General features: G+C 29.9%; 1 protein-coding gene across 5 annotated transcripts; it reads left to right on the forward strand.

The window, feature by feature from the left end:
- The first annotated feature begins 5,132 nt into the window (after positions 1-5,132).
- Positions 5,133-9,197, forward strand: LOC112802501 (phosphoribosylglycinamide formyltransferase, chloroplastic). Of its 5 annotated transcripts, none has more exons than XM_025845743.3 (7): positions 5,133-5,561; positions 5,858-6,483; positions 6,805-6,916; positions 7,905-8,081; positions 8,179-8,305; positions 8,459-8,577; positions 8,892-9,197. In XM_025845743.3, exons 2-6 carry the CDS (start codon positions 6,135-6,137, stop codon positions 8,570-8,572), a joined length of 879 nt encoding a protein of 292 aa, XP_025701528.1. In that variant the 5' UTR covers positions 5,133-5,561; positions 5,858-6,134; the 3' UTR covers positions 8,573-8,577; positions 8,892-9,197. The 5 variants fall into 5 exon arrangements, with proteins under 5 accessions (XP_025701528.1, XP_025701529.1, XP_072093840.1 ...); XM_025845744.3 differs by having other exon boundaries at positions 5,984-6,483; XM_072237739.1 differs by having other exon boundaries at positions 5,162-5,561; positions 6,067-6,483; positions 8,459-8,579.
- The last annotated feature ends 15,039 nt before the right edge of the window (positions 9,198-24,236 follow it).

Genomic DNA, 24,236 nt, shown 5'->3' on the forward strand with positions numbered 1-24,236 from the left:
TATTGAAGGACGTTGGTCTTTCGATAATTTATAAAGTTGTTATGAATTATTCACACCCTTGCTGTTCAGATCGAGCAGAGATGCTTAAACAAAACAAGGAGCTAAGCATGTTTGTGCATTGTACCGTTGAAAATAACAAGGAAGCCGGAATCAGACCGAGTAAAACATATCAGTCATTTGTAAGAACAGGAGGCGGTCATCACGAACTAAGTTTTATTGAAAAAAATGTGAGGAATTACATTACAAAGGAAGTAGTACAGAATGTTTTCGAACAAAATGATGCCAAAAAATTTGGCAAGTACTTATTAAAAATGAAAGAGAAAAATCAAAATTTTTTTTGAGCTTAACTTTGAAGTTGATCACTCTATCAAAAATACATTTTAGGTCGATGCAAGAAGCAGGACTACATACGAGTATTTTGGAAATATTGTTTCATTTGATACCACTTACAACACAAACATGTATTCGGTTCATTGTGATATAGTATTTGGTTCATACGGCTAACGAGTTTTGGTTCATAACTGTTGGTATCCATTTTGCAGGTACAATATGGTTTTTGGTTCTTTTATAGGTGTGAATCACCACGGTCAGTCGGCACTTCTAGGAGTGCTTTGATGCAAAATGAGGATATCTAGTAATTCAAATGGTTATTCAAATGTTTGCTTCATTTCATGGGAGGAAAGGTACCAAAAGGGATTCTTACCGATTGATGCGCATCGATGCAAAGGGCTATTGAGACCTATATGCCAACAACAATTCACCGGTGGTGCATTTGGCATATCATGGAGAAGATCCCAAACAAATTAAATGGCTACAAGTGACACAAAGAAATCGAATAAGAGATGAGTCATGTTATTTGGAACTCGTTTACGAAAGATGCATTTGACAGAAATTGGAATGATTTTCTCACGAAGTATGGTGTAGGAGGCAATAAGTGGCTTACAGGTAACCGCGGTTTCATTCAAATTAATTGATGTTGTTATTTTTTAGTTTGGGTCAGGGTATAACTTTTGGTTCATTTTCGTGTCTGATTTTTTATTATGTCCCATTTCGTAGAGCTATACGAAGGTCGCCATTTATAGATTCCAGTTTATCTCGATCGTCACTTTTGGACCAGAATGAGAAACACACAAAAGAGTGAGAGCATGCATGCTTTTTTTAACAAGTTTATCACACGCAATAGCTCCTTGATTCAATTTTTGAAGCAATATGATAATTGCCTAGGAAGCAGAGAGCAAAGAGAGAGAGAGTTTGATGTTGTAGATTTTCATACTGTGATACCGTGTGCAACAAAATCACCAATAAAGGCTCAATTTCAGCACGTGTATACTCACGAGAAATTCAGGAAAGTTCAAGCACAATTCAAAAGAAAAGTAAATTGCATCACAAGATCAACGCATTCCACTCTAAGTTTTACAGCATATGAAGTTGTAGAGCAGGTTTCTAACTCAACATTCAACAAGTTTGTTGTTACATACGACGCAATATCATGCGAGGTAAAGTGCCGGTGCTTGTTGTTTGAGTCAAGGGGTATAATGTACCATCATTCTCTGAGTGCGTTAAGCTTTGAACAAGTAGATAAAGTGGCACCGAAATATATATTGGAACGCTGGAGTAAGAACGTAAAGAGGAAGCACACACATATCAAGAGCAGCCAAGGCGAGCCTCTATTGGAGCCAAGAAGCAAAAGATTTGACGATTTGGTGTTTTGCTCGCATAATATTTGTGAATTTGCATCAGAATTCGAAGAGCTGACTGGAATTCTACAACGGACTTTTGATAATGTCATGGCAGAGATGCAAGAATATCAAGCGAAAAGTAAGGATAAATGTTCATTATCTCACAAAGACGCTATGTTGAATGATGTTAACGACCTTTAAAGCCCCCAATGTTAGAGCAAGAGGACGTCTCAAGAACAAGAGGATGTCCTTTGATTTTTATTTGTAGATCATATTACATTCTTGTAATTTTGATACTTGTCTAAATTTAGTTGTATCATATTAGTATAGTCCTAGAAAATTTAAAAATAATTCATCAGTTCATTTGTAGAAGTTAAGAACATCTTTTTGCTGGATTATCTTGTAAGTCTTCAAACTTCACACATTTGATCATTTTTGTGATCCCTAGTCCAGAAAAGGTTTAAGGAAAAAATATCTAATATTCTTAAATCAGGCAATGATTTAATTTGAGTCTTAACTGAAATTGTCTGGAGAATATCTAAGATTTTTGTTTGATAGGATATCCAATTGAGTCATTTTTTAACTTAAAAAAGCTTGAATATCTAATGTTTTCAGGGTGGGATATCCAATCCAAATCTTACCTAAAAAGGTTAATTGAATATCTAAAGTTATTGGTCAATACAATATCCAATCAAATCAATCATAATCCTTAAAAATTTTGAAAAAATAATATATAAAAGTTCATAGGTTGTGATGCTGTATGATTTATGTTACAACTATAATCTGAAAAGACTCTATGTAAATAATATTTTTATATACTTATTCTAATAATAAAACTTTTAAGTTGCTTGTAGATTGAATATAAAATTTTTAAACTGAACTAGTATATATCACTTATATACTATAATTTCTTTCTAAGCTCTTTTCTATTGTATTTATGATTGTTTTATTATTCAATAATTTATTTCGAGTTCATAAATAATTTTTATATTTAAAAAATCTGAAATTTGTTTTAGAAATCGTTTTAAAAATCCATTTGAATTCAATCATAAATCTCATAAGACATCTTTTAAATATTTACATTTCAAAATCTATTTTCAACAAATTTAAAGCAAATTTAAAATGTGAACTAATTTAACATATATGTTCACTATAAATAAGTCACACACTTCAAAAAATTTTAAGTTTATTTTCAGATAAAAGATTTATAGTACAATTCTACGTTTTTCTTGTATATTTTATTATTTTTACAATTTCACCGCTCTCAAAAGAATGTTTTTTGTATAGTTAATTTTTTTTACGAAAATATATATAGTTATTTTTAAATGTCTGATATTTTTAAAAGCCTAAGGAGTCTTAATTGTAAATTCAGATATTCATAAAATAGATATATGACAAAACACATTATTATTAAAAAATGTCTTTCAAAAAGATTCATAACATATAGATGTTAAATATTGCATGAAATCAGTAATTTATGTATTTTTAGTTATTGTCATATTTCTTTAATTTAAATTTGGGACTTTTAATTTTTGAACTACCAATTAGAATGAAACTAGAATATCTGTTATGATTATTAGAATTAGAGACCGAAATTATACCTCTTGTGAATAGTCGTGTTCTCTCTATCAGAGAACTATAACTAACTTCCAATATAATTAACTAATAAATTTTTTTAATAATTACAATACTACCTAGATTAATTTCTATATTAATAAATTAAACTACAATTAGAATAAAATTGTAACATTTTTTCATTTGGTCCAACATTTGTTACTTCTAGTCTTTACTTAAATATTATACTCAATTAATTAAGACAAATTACACGAATCATACTCACTAATTGAGTATTACTTTTTATGTATTACAATATAACATTTTGTAATTGAATAAACTCTTTATATAATATTTCTGTATGAATAAGTCTAATGTTTATTCTAGGTCCTTTACTAAATTTTATTTGTCATTTTCAATCATGTATACACATATATACTAATCAAATGAAAAATAAATAATAATCTGAATTTTTAAAATTTTATCTCTTGTCTTACCATATTAAAGATTTTTAACGGTAATTATCTGGCCTAGACCGACTAAATAGAAATCATAGTTGTATAAATTGGATCGATATGTTTAGTCGGATCGAAAAATCGGTCATTCAATCACTAAACTGGATCAAATAGTTCACATGACCGGACTTGGATAGAATATGTGAGAAGTCGTTTGAACAGTGTAAGTTTCATAAAAACGGTGACTTGACCAATTTTAAAAAATTGGATTGGATTTAAATTTTTATTTTTTTAAAACTAGTCTAATAGAACACCGTTTTAATTTACAAAAGAGTAAAATGTTGTTTTAGTTTCTAACGTTTGCACTAAGTTTTAATTTCGCTTCTAATTTTAAAATGTTATATTTTTATCTCAAACATTTATTTTTTATTTTAATTTTTTAGTTAAAATTAATTTTTTTTCTAAAAATACCTTTTTTTACTTTATTATTATTATTATTATCGTTTTTTCCTTAATTATTCTATCACTTTTAATCTTAGATAAGTATAATCATGGATATAATTCTTACAGCGACTAATTTTATCACTAACTAAAAAAAAAAGAGAATATTTTAAAAAAAATTAATTTTGACAAAAAAAGGACGAAATAAAATATCTAGGATAAAAATTGAACATTTCATACGTTAGAAATGAAATTAGTATTTAATTTAGATGTTAGTGACTAAAATAATACTTCATCTGTTAAAAAAATGTGATAATTAGGTTTTTAAAAAATTCGAGTTCGAACTAATTAATCCCTAAATCGAATACTAATTAAGTCTTTTACGATAACAAATAATAGGTATATTATGTTCTTTCATCAATAGATAGTATGAAACGAAATAAAATTGTCTATGAATTTCGTTATACATAATAACATATTCTATTGCAATCATGTAAATATAAAAACAATGCTAGTGAAACATTTATTATCTTTTAAATTTTTATATAATCTTTACCGACTATTTTCTATTTATAAACAAATCCTAATGAAATAAGTAGAATTTCGTTCAAAAATTATCTATATAATATTTTTTTATAAATAAATAAATCGTTGTATTTACAACATATAAATATCATCGTTAAATTTTATATTATGAATTGACAAAAAGACATAATATATTTACGGTTTATCATCATAAAAGATTTAATTATCCCTTTGTTCGAAAAAAATTTTTTGAGGATATATTTATTTCTAAAAATAAGATAAGAGAAGATATTGAGAATAAGTTATAAAAAATTTAGTGTTGTTGTATTCTATTTAGTAATAAAGTAAAATAAATAAATAAAATAATTTAATTTATTTTTTATTTAAAAAATTTAAAAAATATATAATATAATTATAAAAAAAATAAATTGTTATGTTTCTGGTTAGTATATCTGTATTTTTTTTTATCAAAATATATAAAATATGTTAATTCAGTAACACAGCTTTACTCAAACGCTCACCCTCACCTCTCTACCTTGCCTTACTCACCGCACGGTAACTGCCGAACACAACGGCAGCCAACAACGGAGGTCGTCACTCGTCACTCTCCTCCCCAGCTCCTCTGTTTCGTCCCCGCGCCGTCAGTGTTTGGTGCTTCTGCTTCCTCCGCTCCTCTGCTCGCCTCTGCCTCCTCCGTCTGTGTTGTCCCGGCTGCCTTGGCTTCGCAGTGCCTCGCCTGTCTCTGCTTCCCCGTCATCATCGTGTTGGCTCCTCTTCGAAGCTCTGCTCGTGCTGAAGCTCTGCTCTCTCTCGCCGGCGGCTTGCTCTGCAACGGTGCAACACTGCAACGACCCCAAGGTGGAAAATCGTCCCCGACTCTGTTTCTGGCTCTCTGCTTCTGCTGTAGGTGAGATTTTTTTTTTAGTTATTAATTTTTTATACTGATTTTTTTTGCTGTTTTAATGTATTGATGCTAATTGTATTTGTATGTACAACTGATTGATTTAATTTGTGATAGGATAGATGAATTGTATTTGTAATTTTGTATGTAATATTGATGCTAATAGATTGTGAATCAAGAGATTGGAAATGGAAGAATTTTTTATTGATATTTGATAGTTTTATTAGATAATAGGTGCTGTTCTTGTGGTTTTTTTATTTACTTTTTATTTTTTTATACGTTTTTCTTCCCTCTGTGTTAAGGCTTCGGAGGCTTTTGGTGAAAAGCCTGAAAAGGTTTTACGGTTTAGGGTTTTGTGCTGTTGGAATAAGATAGGTGTTGTAGGAGAAAACCCAATTAAAAAAAAAATTGCCATACATTTAATGCAGTCTTGTGTGTTGTGTGTCATCTGATCATCTCCTCAAACGCTAAACGCCACCATTTTTGCCTTCCCACCTGACTCCAACAAAAGCTCCTCCTCACACACAGAATTGAACATTTTCCTATTTTTTCCTTTCCTTTTCGGAAGATACAATTCCCATGGAAGCTCAAAAAATCCTCTCTAGGTTTTGCCCCAAAACCCCGTCACTCCTGCTACCCTCTCATAAAAAGCTTCATACTTTACCTTATGTTGGGCCCAAGAACCTTGGGATTCTGAGATTGGGGTGCAGTTACACTGAGGGAAAGAAGAAGAGGGTCTTTTGTGTGAGGAGCACGGTAGAAGAAGAAGAAGCAAAGGTGGTGAAAGTTGGGGCCACTGCGCCAGTGAGGAGGAAGAAGCTGGCAGTTTTCGTGTCCGGTGGAGGGTCCAACTTCAAGTCCATTCATGAGGCTTCGTTGAAGGGTTCACTCCATGGTGATGTTCTTGTTTTGGTCACAAATAAACCTGGTATGCTTTAAATCCTTGACTTTTTCCACTGCTTCTTTTATTTTAATTTTTGTGTTTCTGGTATTCTCCAATGATAGTTGATAAAATGAGATTACTTGGATAAGGGTTTGAATGTTTCAACTTAATTTGGTAAAAGTAAATTGCTTTTTGTTAACTAAATAAAATTCTTTTTCACATATTTATATGAACTTTTAAAAGAATTAGAGTTTAGTACTTTATTTTATATATTACAGATGAATGAGCTGAACTCAATATTTCTATTAGGTGCCTTTTGTGTCTTGGTGTACTGAAAGTTTCTTTCGTTCATTTGTTTTATTCCAGATTGTGGAGGTGCTGAGTATGCAAGAAATAATGGTATCCCAGTTGTTGTGTTCCCTAAAGTAAAGGATGGATCCGATGGGCTATCTCCAAGTGAGCTTGTTGACACACTAAGGTGTGGTGCAGTGCAGTGCTTCTTTATTTCATTTGGTGCAATTGCTTTTTTGGTTTACTCTTCAGTGTGTTAATCTGTCTCTTTATTACAATTTATGAAATACTTTCACATTCTTTACATGCAAGATCAACCATGTTGTAAAAAAATGTCTTTTTCTATAAAAATAGAGATAAATATACCAGACTTTCTCAGAAACAACAAAATTTAACTCAAATAGCCACTTTGGACCTCTTGGAGGGAGCCACCAAATCTTCCAAGTGAATATGCACTTGCAGAAAATATGATTACTGCTTTGATTGCTTTCCACCTTCTCAATCTGAAATTCTTCAGTGCAAAATAATAGCTTTATCAACAGAGATAAGAACATCTTTTTAGCTAATTTTTCATCCCCATATTTGCATGTGTATATCTCAATCATCATTTGCATCTTTTGTGGATATCACCATATGAAGAAACTCGAATTGCGATTTATTGGGAAATTTCTACATGTGTCCAAGAACATATGTAATAAATTATAAATGTCCTTAACTTATTATTTTGTTATCTTTTATGATTGTTGTGTATCTGTGGTATTGGCTTGTAACCTTGTATCTACAAGTAAAAATCTAGTAGACTGGTTGGTTTTCATGAACACAAGGAAGTCTGTCACAGGATGTGGAACACTGTCTTCCTAATCAGTACATCGGAAGTGCCTAAGTAACCTAAGTAACAAAGCGCATGGTATACTTCCTGAAATTCTTTACCATTATGAAATCTATTAAACAATATTGAGTGTAAATTCTTTTTCCTCTGTTTTTTGTTCGTTTCTTGTACTGTAAGTTGTGCCGGAAGGTGGATATGTGTTACTTTTAGATTGAAGGACATCTGCATTATTAGTATAGAAGAGATGCCAAAGAAGCTGCAACTTTGCAAAAGCAATAATTTTGATATTCCACGTAGATGTGGTTATACTATTGAGTATTAACGTAGTACTTTTTCTCTTTATCAGGAGTTTCCAAGTTGATTTTATTCTTTTAGCTGGATTCCTCAAACTTATACCAGTTGAATTGATTCGGGCTTATGAAAAGTCCATATTAAATATTCATCCATCACTTCTTCCAGCTTTTGGAGGCAAAGGATACTATGGTATGAAGGTGCACAAAGCAGTAATTGCTTCGGGCGCAAGGTATACTTCTCGCCAAACTTCGCAACCTGTTTCACTTGAATTGTCACACTTCGTATCGGAGACATGTATTTGTGCTTCATTTTTCTGGGTTGGTTAGATATTCAGGTCCTACAATTCATTTCGTTGACGAACATTATGACACGGGGCGTATCCTTGCTCAATGTGCCATCCCTGTACTGGCTAATGACACTGCAGACGAGTTAGCTTTCAGGGTTCTCAAGGAGGTAATAGCATTTTATATATCTTTAAACAAGTTCAATCCTAAACGAAAGTTCAGCAAATTTATTTGCCACAAGAAGCATGCATGAACCTTTACAGTGATGTAATCAAAAGCCTAGCGATTCATTTTTGTCTTATGTTTTCATTTTTGAATTTAGGAACATCGGTTATACGTGGAGGTGGTTGAAGCTTTGTGCGAAGAGCGTATAGTTTGGAGGGAAGACGGTGTCCCTCTCATCCGAAGCAAAGATAACCCCAATGGGTTCTGCTAATTATGGTGTAAATTTAATTTGCCTTTCAATTCCTTTTCAATTACACTTATAAATTACATTGATCTCCCATGAGGTTAAGTGATATTACATATGACATTTCTTAATATCGTAGCTATCAAGGGTGTTTGTGTATTGAGAGCCATATGATCTAAATCCTAAGGAGACTAGTTTATACTTTTGCCAATAGTGAGGTGCTGTGTGTAATATCACTTAATCTCAATTCTCAAAGGTGGTTGATATCATTTACTTTAATATTAAGAGTAAGGATTGAATAACATAAGTGTAACCTTAAGTAACTAGACTTTTGTTTCTTCTGCAGGGGATTTCGCTATCTATGGAACTTCAGAAATACAAAATAATTAGCTAATCAAAGAATTAATAAATGAGCAATTAGGGGGGCGATCCTTCAAGGGGTCCACAAACCCTTGAAGAATAATCTAATAATCTAATTAGGAACTCACAAACATCTCTTTTGAATTGTATATATAAACTTGTTATAATTTTTCTTTCCCAATGGATGATGAGGGCTGATGACTTCATATTTCATAATTTTGGACCCCTTTTACCCCATACTAGAAACTTGGCATCTCATATTCCCATCTTAGTAGCAATTTGCCTTCAATTATTGTTCTCTCTCTCTCTCTCTCTCTCTCTCTCTCTCTCTCTCTCTCTCTCTCTCTCTCTCTCTCTCTCCAAAATAATAGTTATAAATTTTTAAATTTTAAATAAATAAAATTTTTATTCACTAAATCAATGAGTATTCAATAAATTTTTTATTATTTTAAAATAAATTCATATTAAGATGGCATTTTAATTAAAGAATATAAAATATAACATAATTAAATTAAACTTATATTATTTGACAGATGACAGAGAATCAAACGTCGGTTTAGAATTTTTCAATAGAAAATAAGTATTTCGTTGTAAGTATAGTCCAAACCAATATTTACCCTCAATCAAAGTTTAATTTTAAAATTGTCACAATCAAAACAATTATAAACTGGGAGTTTTAAATCTCGGGTCGTCTTCCTCGGACTAGCAATTAGATGCCACACTTTTGGCTGTGAAATAAGCGAGTTTTCAATCATGGAACAGAAAATTAAAAGAACTAAAGAATAAATGTGAGAAATGAGACCAAAACTCTAAAACTAAGAAATTAAAAGTCAATCAATGCCAATTAAAAGGAAATAAGACCAAAACTCCAAAACTAGTGAAAATGTGAGAAACGCATAAAAGAACTTTGACTTGGGAATGAGAATTAAGGAATCCTATCATTGTTATAACCACAACTATGGCAATTATGATGAGTTAATCTCATTTCGTCAACCCCTAACATCGAGGAGTAAGTCAAGCAAGCATAATTGATCCTAATCCACACGTCCTAGTTAACTTACTAATTAACTTAGTAAAAAGCTACCGTTAGTGAAAACAACAGTCAACTAACAACCCAATAATTATCACTAAATGTCGGATATTATGACTCTAGTATCCTAAGAACTAATTTTCTAAGGCAAGGTGTGAACATCTACTCAAAATTTTCAAGTGGCATTTTCACAAACACTTGGTGGGCAAAATAACAAAACATAGCAAATTGCAAAAGATAATGAAAACTATAACCAAACTATGAACAAAATCCACAATAGAAACTCAATCAAGCATATATAAATCATAAAACATCAAATTCATCAACCAAAAACTCAAGAAACCAAAATTGGATATATTAACAAAGTAACTTGAATTAGAAGAAAATATAGTAAGAGTAGTGTAATTAAAGAGAAAATTAAAGATTACTTGCAAAAAGATGAGCAAAATCCAAGATCAAAACTGAAATTATAAAATTCTACTAGTAAACCTTAAGAGAGAATTGAAAGAACTCTACTCTACACTACTCCTACTCCTAATAATGTTGTAATCTATATTCTAATATGGTCTAATGTCTCCTCTTTGATATGAAATGATCCCCCTTTGGTATAGCACTCCAATCAGCTTCAGCACTTTCGAAATTGGGCCAAGAGGTCCCAAAATAGTGAGTCATGTGCTTCATTAATCGAGTCATACGCCCAAACGTGTGCATACGCACACTTGAGTGTGTGCTTCTCATTTGTTTTCTTCATGTGTTCTCCCCTTTTACTTGCAAGTATACTAAATGCTATATATTTCTATCTATACTTTAGTTTCCTATTGAATTGGCGAACACAAACAACCAAATTTTCAAGCAAGACAATGGACATATAGGGGTAAACAAAGAAATGTTTCAATGCAATCAAAATCCAAAGAATTGATTTGAATTTCAAAATGAAATGAAGCAACTTGCAAGAAAACATAAAATCAGAGGTGGAGACATAGAATTGAGTAATCAAACCCCTCACTGGATGTGTATACACTCTAAACGCTCAGTGTTTAGGGTTTAATCACTCAAATCTCCTCTAATCATGCTTTAAAGGATTTGCTCTTTATCTAACAATCAACACGTATGTGATTTTTTAATGCAAATATCATGAGATTTTCTTAAGGTTGTAATGGGATTAGGGTTAAGGTGAGATAAATATGATTAGGTGGACTAAGAAATTGAATCTTTGATTAGCTCAAGTATCCCATCCAACCTATATCAATCCAATCACAAAAAAATGCAACCTAACTTCCTATGTCTCTCTTTTTACACACATTCATGCATGTTTTTTCATCCAAATCCACATATGCATTCCTTATTTATTTTTTTCTTTTCTTTAGGGTGACCTTTTGTCCTTTTTTTGTTATTATTATTATTATTATATAATTTTTGTTTATGACAAATGCATATAGTTAACGGATACATGAATGTGCACCAAATTTTTTAATGAATAATTCAAAATAATCTTTTATTTCATTTATCAATATTTTTCAAAAAATTTTCCCATACTTACACATGACACACTTCAATCTAAGCTAATTAAAGATGCAGATCAAGGTAATTCATAATTTTTTGCTTTAAGGTAGGTGATGTGGTAACATTAAAATTCAAGTCCCATGTCTTGTTTAAAGTGCTTTTGGTATAAAACATATAGTAATGCTCCACAAGTAGACACATAAAATAATAAACACAATTCGTTGGTATAATATATATGATCAATACAAACTAAAATAAAATACAGGAAGTGTCATGTCAACAACTATGAGGATGTTACATATGGCTGTATTGAATTATTTGAATTTCTCAATTTTCTGTATATGTAAATTACCCTTTGTATTTAGTTTGTTTATTTCTAAGTATTATGCTCTTAATATTAAGAGTTCCTTTACTTATGATCCAATCACTAATCTGAAGAGTATTAAAAGGAAAAGAAAGATGCTCAGGAATATCATTTATGAAATTGAACTAGGAGCAAATGAAATTTCACAACACATAGCAAAGATAACAATCACTGATAAAAGTAATAGACAATGATTACGATAAATAGAAAATAAAAGTTCAATAGTGAGCAAGGGAAACAAATGTTTCGCAATAAGCTAATCTATTAATTATATATTTCATTTTTTCTTTTACCATTGAAACATATATATATATATATTTGCAAGATTGTGTCAAAATCATGCTGCTTATATGCATCTAGCTAGTAATTAATAAATATGCACAGCATCAACATCAAACTTGGTAAGCAAAAGACATATGTTTATAAAGGATAAATTATCATCTGATGTGCATAATTGCATGATAAATTTAATTGTGTAATTAATAATTTCTCACATCATTTTTATCAATCTTCTGAGAATGATTAGTGGTGCAAAAGACATGTTTTAATGCAAATAGATAACTATAGACGAAAGTAAGTAAACTGCAGCATTAGGTAGTATCCCATAATTGCAATTTGCTTAAATTTTGTCTTGTTACATACCAACTTTTTGATAGTTTGCCTCACAAAAATTATTTCATAAATCTCTTACATACACAAACACAAATACACCCTTTGGGCATAATTAAAAGCCAAATAAAACTCAAAAATAGTAATCAATTAAGCTACCAAGCTTGGCCTTCATCCTTTTTCACACTGCACAATAATTCAGATATTCTTATCTGCATAGATTAAAGTATATCCTCTCTCTCTTTCTAAACTTTCAAGTAGCCTGTATTATTCTATTATCCATCTATTTTATGAGCCTCAGGCTCTTGTATATATATATATAGCATGCTGCCATGTCCAGCTTGTGTGGCACTTGAATTTTGTGGTTTTGGTATGGGTTTGCTTTGTTTTTTTCTATTATCACCACTCCTTTTGGCCATTCAATACTTCCCTGATAGAATGCATAATCAAGATATACTTTTGTAACACACTAACCATAATTTTTGTACTATTTGCAAATTGAAGAATATTTTCTCTTAAATATACATTAAGGCTTGATATTTTGCAGGCCACCCTGGGTTTTAGAGAGGAGGTCTTTCTCCTTATTAGTTTTATTCAGTGATGACCCCAAGAAATAAACACAACCGATCCAAATATCAAGACTCAGGAGGTTTAGAAATTGGAACAAAATTAAATCAAAATGTTGTTCAAACCAAAATTTAGAAAACACAGGAATAAAATTGGAGTAAAATTAATCGATCAATAACCAAACAAATTAAATTGGGACAAGGGAGAAGAACAAACTAGAGAGAGGGGAGAGGGAGCGATCGAGCAGGACAAATGGATGGGAAGGATACCGACAACGACATGGACGTGCATGGTAGGGTGAGAAGATTTGGACGATCCCTTCTACTTTCCTTTCGTGCGTGGGAGCTACACGGCGGAGGGAGCCGATCAGTGACAGGGAAGGAGGATGACATAGACGTAGCGACTGGTGGAACTGATGGAGGAGAAAGTCACGGTGGTAAGGTATCTCAGAGCTGGTGATTGGCGACTTTGTTCCCCTAGGATTCACGCGAAAACTTGAAGAATTGTGACAGATTCTTTTTTCCACCAAATTTCAATAAACTGATCAAATTGTGATTTGCGGTTGTTTGGACACCAAACCGTCGCAATTCTCATCAGTTATAAACGAAACATGAAAACACTACCAAAACCGCCATTATTCTATCAATTCGCAGCGGTTCAAGAAATCGCCGACAATTTTCCGCTGCAATTTACTGTTTATCTTGTAGTGTTTATTGACATAAAACATAAATTTTTGCACATAACACAAGCTTATTGGTATATTATATAAATTTTTACACATAACATATAAATATTTGCACACAATATAGAAATTTTTGCACATAGCACAAATTTTTGCAGCGAATATATTTTGTTGATTGGATAAGTCAATATTTTGAACACGTGATTTTTTAAAAATTTTTATATTGTACACCAAAATTTATGTATTATGTATCAAAATTTCTATACTATGCATTAAAATTTCTGTGGTGTGCATCGAAATTTCTATACTACGGGTAATTTGTTGACTGGGTGTCAATGTTCTTGGTATGTGGTCTTTCAAAAATTTGTGCCGTATATTAAAATTTCTGTGTTGTGAACTAAAATTTATGTGTTATACACCAAAATTTCTATACTCTAGCTTTTTGAACATATAATAAGAGAAGATGAAGACGACAAGCGGATGATGATGATGATTATTATGATAATAATGAGGAGGATGATGATAAAGGAAGATGAGGAAGAGACAACAGTTGCGGTATCGATGATAACGACAGTGGCGGTAACGACAATGATAATGATATTGAAGAAAAAAATACATAAAAGAAAAAGAAGAAGAATACGATGATGAAGATAACTAAAGAGGAGATTAAGGAGGAGGAGGAAGAAGAGAAGGCAGAAGAAGAAGCGTTCGTGAACGTATGAAAGAAAAAAAACGCACGATAACTTGATTAAAAACATGATAAAAATCACGCTTGGATGTCTAACTTTATTGTTTAGTTAATATAATTGATGTTACATTTATTTTTGCTTTTCAAATCATATTATTAGTAGAGATAAATTTGTGAAAAAAATAATATACTACCTAGATATTTGCCAGAATTATATAGTGACAAGACTAGTATTTTAAAATCTCGAGAAGTGCAAATATAACAAACAATGTGAAACCGAAAAACTACACTAGTAATACCTTCAATTTGCAATTAGTTTTATGCTGAATTTGCCGACCAAACTTGGTAAAATTGGCAAGAAACAAACTCATATACTATAAGAATTAATGTGATTTCTGTTAAAAGTTTTTCGGTGAATCTTTTTTTTCATTAAAAAATTAAATTAAGTCATCCAGTGACGAAACTTGAAATTTTTCTTAAGGGCCAAAAGTTTTAACATAAAAAATATTTAATAGTATCATATATATAAAAGAATAAGATTTTTTTTTTCTAAGTTTATTCAAGTAGATTTGATACCAATAAAAATCACCATTCTCCTCCTCCTCCTCCTCTTATTGATTTTGATTTTTTCTGGTGTCATCATTAAATGATTTCAGTTCATTTTTTAGTTTATTTTGATTCATTTGTAAATTAATTTCAATTTATTTGTGTGTTAATTTTGGTTCACTTGTGAATAAAAAAAATTGGTCAATACTTATCAACAGCATCAAGTGAACTGACAATTAACACACAAATGAACCGAAATAAATTAAGAAATGAACCGAAATTATTTAATAATGGCAGCAAAAAAAATCAAAACTAATAAAGACGTTTATAAAATATTAGTGTTATTGGTGATGACGATAAAGAAGAAGAAGAAGAAATGATAGTAGTGTAGTAGTAGTCTACGTGTGCTTCGTTGGAAGAAGAAGAAAAAAAAGAAAAGGAGAAGAAGAAGAAAAAAAAGAAAAGGAGAAGAAGAAGGGAAGAAGAAGAACCTGAAAAGAGAAACGGAGAAAAAGAAAGAAAAAAAAAGGAGTACGTGATTTGAAAAGTTGTTATAACAACTTAAATAGACTTGGATAAATATTTTATTTAAATGTAAAATTTTATTCATAAAAAATTATAAATATCATAATTTTTTAATATTTTGTCAGTACCATATGATATGACTACGTATAATAAATGAGTTATTTTAAAGATAAATATTATAAAATATCTTAAAATAATATTCTTCAAATTTTAACTTAAAATTTTTAATAAATAAATTAGGACAAAATTTTTTAATATTTTTTAATATAAATAACTAAATTATCTGAAAAAAGTATATTTTCATCTTGTTTTTTGAAAAACTAATAAAACATAAAATAATATTAAAAAATAAATCAATTATTATAATAATTATGATGATAATGATCCTTTCGAGTTAGCCTAATAACTCATCATGTTGAATTTAAAAAATAAGAATTGATTGAATAGATGAAGGGTCGAAGAGATACACTTAAATTGTTACATAAGATTTTGATTAGATGAGCTTGTTAGGATAAATAATTAAATTAGCCATCGAAAGATTATTTATCTTTTAAATTAGTTTTTAATTAAATTTGTTATCCAAATATTTTAAATTAGTTATTTTAGTTCTTTCAATATTTTTATTGTTGACAATATTAAAGTTTGTTGATATGACACGTTATTAAATAGTATCTAATATAATAAGTTTATAAAATTAGATCAAATCAAAATCTAATTAAAAAAAATATTTAAGGCATTGAAATATTTCAATTTAAAAAAAATGAATGAACTTTTAAAAACAAAGTTGATCATTTACCTGAACTTATTATGTAATCTGCAGTACCATTACTAAATATTTTACAAAACATTTGGGACCATAGTCTCCCATTATCCAAAAAAAAACTTCATCACTTAAGTCAACTATTCATACAATTCAATATAAGGCAATGATGGAAAGTTATGTCTACACACATTTAACAAAATAAATAAATAAATAATATATTAAAAAAAAGAAAAAAAAAACATGGAGAGAAAAGCGCATGCATGCGCTGAAGCTGAAACATGAACACTAAAATGGGACAAAAAAGTAATGTCACATCTCCGATGTAAGTCCACCGCCCAAGACCGACCATTATTGTGTTACTTCTCTTGTTTCCTCTCTGTGATTCTTGTTTGGTCCAATATATCAATCATCAATCATAGCTTCTCTACGTTTTAGTGCTTTTCTTATTCATTCATTCATTCAATTATTGTACCGTCAATTTAACAATCAAACATATCCATATATATCATGCGTTTCCATTATATTCTCAAATGAGATTACTTTATTACGATTTCTTTTTTCTTACATAGTTACGAATATACATAGTTCTGCACTAACATTTTTGTTTAAATTATATATAAAAATTGTATGAAAAAATGTTTTTTTAGGGAAGATTATTAAAAAATATATAAAAATAACCTATTTATATATATAAATCTCATCTTAATGGCTTCGGTAAAGAGGTAGTTTTTTTTCTTTTAAATGTAATTGACATAATTAAGATAGTAAAAAAGGGGTGATATTAGAAGTTAAACAAGCTAGGTAAATTACATAGAGACGGATTCAGATAGGGATAATTTGTTAAAGACTTGAATTTGTTGGTCAAAGATTTGGTCACCCTCTTTGAACGAGGAGCAATAGTCTTTTAAAAATAATTATCTACATCGGTCTTTAAAAATTTTAAAAGAAAGTATTTTAATTTTAAAAAAATTTAATATATAGATCAATTTTTAACATTTTTTTCAGTGTAACACATTAACAAAAAATGTTAAATTGGCAAATAAACTTGTACACGTAGTAATTAACCTAATCCAAAAATTTTCGTCACTTAATCCAATACAAAATCCGGTCGAATTTTTTTAACAATAATTGTGCCGATATTAAGCAAATTTCTGATAGCTATAGTGTGAAGCAGTGGGGTTATGTTAAAAATTGAGAAACAAAAAATAACATAAAAAAATGGTAATTTGTTAAAATAAAGTGTAGGCAGGATATATTGTCTACTAGTGCCCCTCTCTTAAGAAGGGTTCCCAAATTCTTGTGTGTACGCATGCGCGTATGTGCGTGCGTGTATGTGTGTATATTATAAGAAAAATGTTTAGTATTGTTGGATTTATTGACAGAAAAATAAAAATAAATCACCAATAATAAAATTATTGTCAAATTAAATTTGATAGTATAAATTTTGCCGATAAATATTTACTGTCGAATTATTCAGTACGCCGATAACTTGTGGTGGATTGAGCAACAAAATTTTATGGTTCAGTGACATGCATTATTTGTCTTTTTTATTGAAGAAGTAAGAAAAATATTGTAGTCACATGAGAGAGGGGCTTAACCAGCATTATTTGGGAATAAACATTTGCATATTAGTCATTTAGACCTCAAAAAAAGCGAATTAATATGACTAATGTCTATCCTACCTCATTATCTCTAAGTCGCAACCACAATTACGAATGCACATACATAGGTATTGGTCTAATTAAATTCATCAAGTTCTTCCATATATTCTTAAATTTCATGAAATATGAAGTGATCGATAATTCACCTTATTTAGAACTAAATTGTTCTTCTTCTAATTCGACAATTTTGAACAAGTCTCTTTTCATAAAATTTATGCTTCAAATCCTTCCATAATTTGTAGGCATTATTGCACCAAAGAACACTTTGTAAAATCTCTGGACTCAATGAGCCATGTAGTCACGAGAAAACAAATATATTACATCGATCCCAAAATGTGACATCATTCTTTTTTAGTTTAAAGAGTGTGTTATCTATGAATCTAAGTTTGTTCCTTGATTATAGGGAGATCCACACTGACTTGAACCTATAAAGATCATCCCGTGTTGTCAACAATGTTTCTATGAGAGAAATTCTAAGTATTTAACCAAGATGAAAAAAAAAATAACACGACTTAAGTTGTGTTTGGTTCTGAAAATAAGATAAGATAAGATAGTGAGAACAAGACAAAAATAAAAGAGACACAAAAATTAGTGTTTTTAAATTTTGTTTAGTGATAAAATAAAATAAATTATGAAAAATTAATTTATTCTCATTTTTTTATTCAAAAATTTGGAAAAAATATAATAATAAAAAATTAACAAGAATAATGAAAAAAATAAAACATAAATGGTGTCTTTTATTAGTGTTTCTGTGTCTTTCCAGTTAAAATTGACACAAAATATACTAATTTAGTGTTTCTAGACATAATATTTTTATCTATATTTCATCTGTCAAATATAATTTTGTATCTTTGTATCTCTATTTTAATGTCCCGTACTTATAAACAAATATAGCTAAGTTACAACCAAATTGACTTAGTCATTGATTGGCCTAATAAAAGCTACTCACACAAAATCCATGTGAATGACACATTTCTCATGAAAGAGCTTACATGTTTTATTGTCAGAGGTAAATAAAAAAAAATTTGTAGAATTTTGTAAAAGAAGAAAACACAAATTTATAAAGGTGGACACAGAAATTTGTCGCTTTTTATTTTTGATATGGAGAAGAGAATGTAGTAATACAACACTGTGGAAAAGAGAGATATTTTTCATATATATGATGTCAGCAGAAAATGGACCCTCCGTTTTGAGTTTGAAAAAAAAAAAAAAGTTAAAAATCCTAATCGGACGGTTCGATTTGTAATTTCGAAAATAAAAAAAATTTAATGTTGAAATCGACCGTCCGATTTTTATTTTAACAAATTAAAAAAAATAAAAAATACAAATCGGACCCTCTGATTTGGTGTTTATTTTCTTCTTCAAGCAAATCGGACCCTCCGATTTGTAGTTTATTTTTTTCTTCAAACAAATCGGACCGTCCGATTTGAATAAAACACCATATAAAAAAACATCTAATCTTCCAATATCAATGTATTACACATATATTTAACCAATATAAAAAAAATAGCCAAAATTTGTAAAGTTGAACACATAATAATTACATACATAAAATAAAAAGTACATAAACTTTTAATAGTCAAACACAGTATTTTTGCTATACAAAGACAGGAAAAAAGGAAAAAAATATAGAATTTTTGTGTTATTGCCTATATATTTCTCTTTTTTCTTTCAAAAGTTTTTGTGTTATTGTTTTATTTATTTTTTATTTTGTGTTCTTGTTTTTTTTAGAGAAAAAAACAAAAAAGAGAAATAGAAAAAAAATGATGATATAGAAGAAGAGGAAGAACGAAAAAAAGAACAAAAAAAAAGAGGAGGAGCATGAAAAAAAAAAGACAGACGAAAAAAGAAAATACGTAGAAAAAAGATCTAAATCGATGCGTGTGCATAAAATAGACTTTGGTAAAATAAACGTAAAAGAACAATACATAATAAAAATAGAAGAAAAAAATGTGTGCATAAAATAGAATTTGATTGAAATTAATTATAAAAAACCTTTGATCGTCTAATATTTATGTATATTAAATTCAAAAAATGTTAAGAGACTAATATTTTTTATTAATATTAATTAATATTTTGGATTAAAATTTTATTTTTATGTTATTAATATTTAAGATTTAAGATTTAAAATTTTAAATTGATAAAAAATAATAAATTTTATTAGTTCTATAGTATTATTGGTTAAATTCACTTCAAATATGATTATTAATGATTTTAATTCGATAAGATATCGTCGGACACTTTTCAAAGTATTAAAATCTTTGAAATATATTATGAAGTCTTGACTTTTATATAAAATAAAACATAGTTAATAACTTAAAAAAATATTTATAGATTATATTATTTCTTTAGCCCTCTTACATTTCGTTCCGCCACCGCAACCGCAATAATCATGTTTCTTTTCCAAGCCAATGCCTACCACTTACATGATCTATGCTAAGTTATTGAAAGATCTTTGATGATTCAGTTATAGAAAGCGCCAGATTCATGCCCTCGCCGGAAAAAAATTAGTGGGCTTGCCATCAATCAACAAAAGAAGGTCAACATCTAACTAATTAATTGCCTTAATTTCATAGTCAGCACCCCTAACCATTGAAATCAGAGCTTATCCATACATAATTTTTTTTGGTAACTATCCATACATCAATTGTCACTTGAAATTTCTCTGATCTTTGTCTTAGTTTTTTTTTTTTTTTTAAGGTTCTAAATATTCCAACAATGAATGCTACTTATGCAAGAAAGTTGTGTTACGCAAGTACAAGAGTAGAAATTTTGTTGTTTTTATAGGGAGTGGATAGTTGATAATGGTTTGACGATATTAAATAATTTAATATATATGAATTATTAATTTTATATAAAAGATAATTGCATTAAAACTTTCACCAAATACAAAAGTTGTAGATTGAATTTTTTTTAAGGAAATATTAAGTTTTATTTTAATATATCTTGTCTATAGGATAATATTTGTTTTGAGGTATTAAAACTGAGACTCAGTATTATATTTATTAATAATGTTCCACATCCATATAAAAAACCTAACCAAATCATTCAAGCACTTTTTTGTTAACGCGCTTCTCCTTTCCCTCCAAGTTACGTGAAATACACGCACGCCCCCCTCTTCCTCCTATATTAACGTAACAGAATTACGTAAACTTCTTCTTCAACATTAACAATTTGGATCTGCAATCTCTGTTGTTCATCATTTTTGTTCTTTTTTCTTCTCTTCTGTTCGTTGTTCTTCTCTGCTGCTCGTCCTTCTTCTTTCTATTCTTCTTCATTTTCTTCCTCGATTTGTGAATTTATCTTCTTCGTTTTTAGATTTCAATATTCTATCAAAACAATGAATGATTCAACTTCAAATCAGTTGAATGAGAGCGATTTGGATTATTCTTCTGAAACGAATCAAGCGGACGAGGTTTGGATTATTTTTTGAATCGAATTGAATGGAATACAATTGTTAAATTGAATTGAATTGAATTGAATGTACGCAGGTGTTCTGAATTGAATTGAATTTGATTGAATTGATAATATCTAAATTGTAGACACAGGTGTTTTGAATTTGAATTTATATAATGGATAATATTCCATTCAGTTAGCACTATACAGTTGATTCACCTTAATAACGTCTTGGGTTCATTTTGCAGAAAGCTGTTTGAATTTGATTTTATATAATGGATAATGTTCCGTTCATTTAGTACTATACAATTGTTTCACCATAATGACGTATTCAATTCATTATGTAGAAAGCTATTTTAAATTTGATTTTATATAATGGATAATTTCACCATAATAACATGTGTTCGGTTTATTCTGCAGACTATGTGTGTTGTGGATGAATAATTTGTCCCAAAATAGTTTTATTGGTAAAAGAAAACAAAATAAAGTAATAAAAACCCAAGAAATGTAATTTTATTGGTAACACAACAATAAGGCGTTAAGCAGTAAATACAAGAAAAGCTGAATATAAACTAATTACAACATAAATAAAATTACAAAGTAGAGACATAAAACAAGCGTATGCATGTTAAAGCCGCTAAGAATAAAATCCTCAAACTTATGCAGTTGTTGCTAATATTAATAATATGCAAATATTGTACAATTTCTTCTGAATTTTATTAGCTCAACAACACATCTCGCAGATCTAGTAGTAGCAGACAGCAAAGAAGCTGCATCAATCATAACAGTTGCATAAGAAATTAATTATTTTTTTATTTTTTATTATTTTATTTTTTGCAATTTCATTACAACATAGACTTTATTCGAATGAAAGGCGATAAATATATATAATGTGTACATATGTTTACGTTATAGTGCGGCTTTTTCTTCTTTGTCACCATTGTCTTATTCATTTTTGTTGTAAGGACAAAAAAAATTTGGTTAATAATTCACTCAATACATTGACAAGCACAAGCATGTACATTTTAATCAAGTGAATCAAAACGAGTAACTCCACTGAATCAAACAATATTCATGTGCTAAATAAAACGTGATAAATATTTAATCATCAATAAAAATATTTCTGCATACACAATGACTCAACTAAACACACTAACAATCAAGTGAATCAAAATGAGCAACTCCACTAAACCGAATAACATTCATGTGTTGAATAAAACGTGATAAACATTCAATCATCAAGAAAAATATTTCTGCATCCAAAAGAACTCAATTGAACACACTAACAATCAAGTGAATCAAAATGACTAACTCCACTGAATCGAACTCCATTCATATTTTGAATAAAACGTGATAAACATTCAATCAGCAAAAAAATATTTCTGCATCCAAAAGAACTCTACTGAACACACTAACAATCAAGTGAATCAAAATAACCAACACCAATGAACCGATCAATATATCACAAAAAGAAAATAACAACACATTTTCTATTTGTATGCCCTAGTTACACAATAAAAAGGGATTCAGAATAAGCCGATCTACTAAACGAAGCAACTCAATCCACTAAATCTTAAATCGAACTAGGAGAAATGCGAGTCTTGAGAGAAATTAAATGAATATAATAACGAGAGTTTTTCTCATACTTTGTGGAGTCTCTGTTCTTGTTTTTGATTGTTTTTTCTTCTTCCTTTCGAAAGCTTGACCCGATTCTGGAGTAAGAGCAATTTTCGCAGAGAATACGATGGAGGTTTGAGAGATTTTGAGAGAAATTTAAACTTTTTTGGTGGCAGTTTCGAGGTTGAAGAAGGAACGTTATTTCATAATGAAAGGAGCGAATGAATGTTAAATGTTTCGGGAATTTAGGCGCGTGAATACACGCTCATTTTATGGGATTGAATTTTTTTGGTGTTGCGCCAGTTTGGATGGACTTTGATGAAAAATTATATAAAATTATAGCCCAACTGTATATTTATTAGCCTAAGATTTTTTTAGAAACAGAAAATAAAATTTAACTAATAATTTTTTTCCCTTATTCCAAATTTAGAATTTCAAGTTTACCTTTTGTGTCTAATTAAGTAATTAGGAACTCTATAGTTCTTCTCATCTGCTTCTTTTCTCCAACGCAGGGCCACCATTGAAGAGAACTTGCTATCACTCTCTGTCCTATTGCCACCGCAAGGACCACCACCTCCTTGTCGTCGTCATAGCCATTGTGACCAAGGTTAATCATGGTCGCATCTTCATTCGTGTTCTAGCCAATGTGTTTGCATTTGTTGATAAGTTGTTTTTTCAATTCACTTTCTCCTCTTCCATTTTGCTTTTCTTCTCTTCTCTTTTCGGCTCGCTTTTGTTGTCGTTAATGGAATATCTTCTCTTCGGGTTTATAGGTGCTTTTTTTCTCATACTCTATATTTGTATGAAGCTTGTATTCTCTGGATTTTTTTTGTTGCTGAATTTTTTGTACATGAAGTTGTATGGATTTGTATTTACAGAATTTGTCTTCTCTATTGGCGTTTTTGTTGTCGTTAATTCTTACTATCAGTGTGGTTAATTTCTTGCATGAAGATTGTCTTCTTTGTATTCAATTTTTTATGATTAATTCTATATACCAATGTGTTATTCATATAAATTTGTTATAACTTTAATTTGTTATCAATTTGTTACAACCAAGTAGGATGTAGTGAGGAACACTAGTCATGGACAGGGAGAGAGACATGGAGATTAGAGAGAGAGAAGGATAGAGGCCAACGGTGACAGAAAGCAAGAGAGATTGGGAGAGAGCAATGGAGAACTTGAGAGACAGGATGAGAGTACCGTATTTGCATAAACGAATAAATAGTGGAAAGACTTCCTCGCCAGAGACAAACTTGACGCCCAAGGGGAGTAATGCCAGCGAAATGGGGTTATCCGACTTTGGAGCTCTGGAATTGACAAATGAGAAAGGAAATGGGGATGGCAACAGTATAGGGTTAGGGCTTTCTTTGTGTATTTTTA

Source organism: Arachis hypogaea, chromosome 5 (genome assembly GCF_003086295.3).
Source record: "Arachis hypogaea cultivar Tifrunner chromosome 5, arahy.Tifrunner.gnm2.J5K5, whole genome shotgun sequence".
Lineage (NCBI taxonomy): Eukaryota > Viridiplantae > Streptophyta > Magnoliopsida > Fabales > Fabaceae > Arachis > Arachis hypogaea.

Excerpts from the sequence above, each read along its gene's own strand:
- LOC112802501 (XM_025845743.3), top strand. The coding sequence starts at position 6,135 with ATGGAAGCTCAAAAAATCCTCTCTAGGTTTTGCCCCAAAACCCCGTCA. Across the intron at positions 6,484-6,804 it reads TTTGGTCACAAATAAACCTG|ATTGTGGAGGTGCTGAGTAT; the intron begins GTATGCTTTAAA and ends GTTTTATTCCAG. Across the intron at positions 8,082-8,178 it reads GTAATTGCTTCGGGCGCAAG|ATATTCAGGTCCTACAATTC; the intron begins GTATACTTCTCG and ends TGGGTTGGTTAG.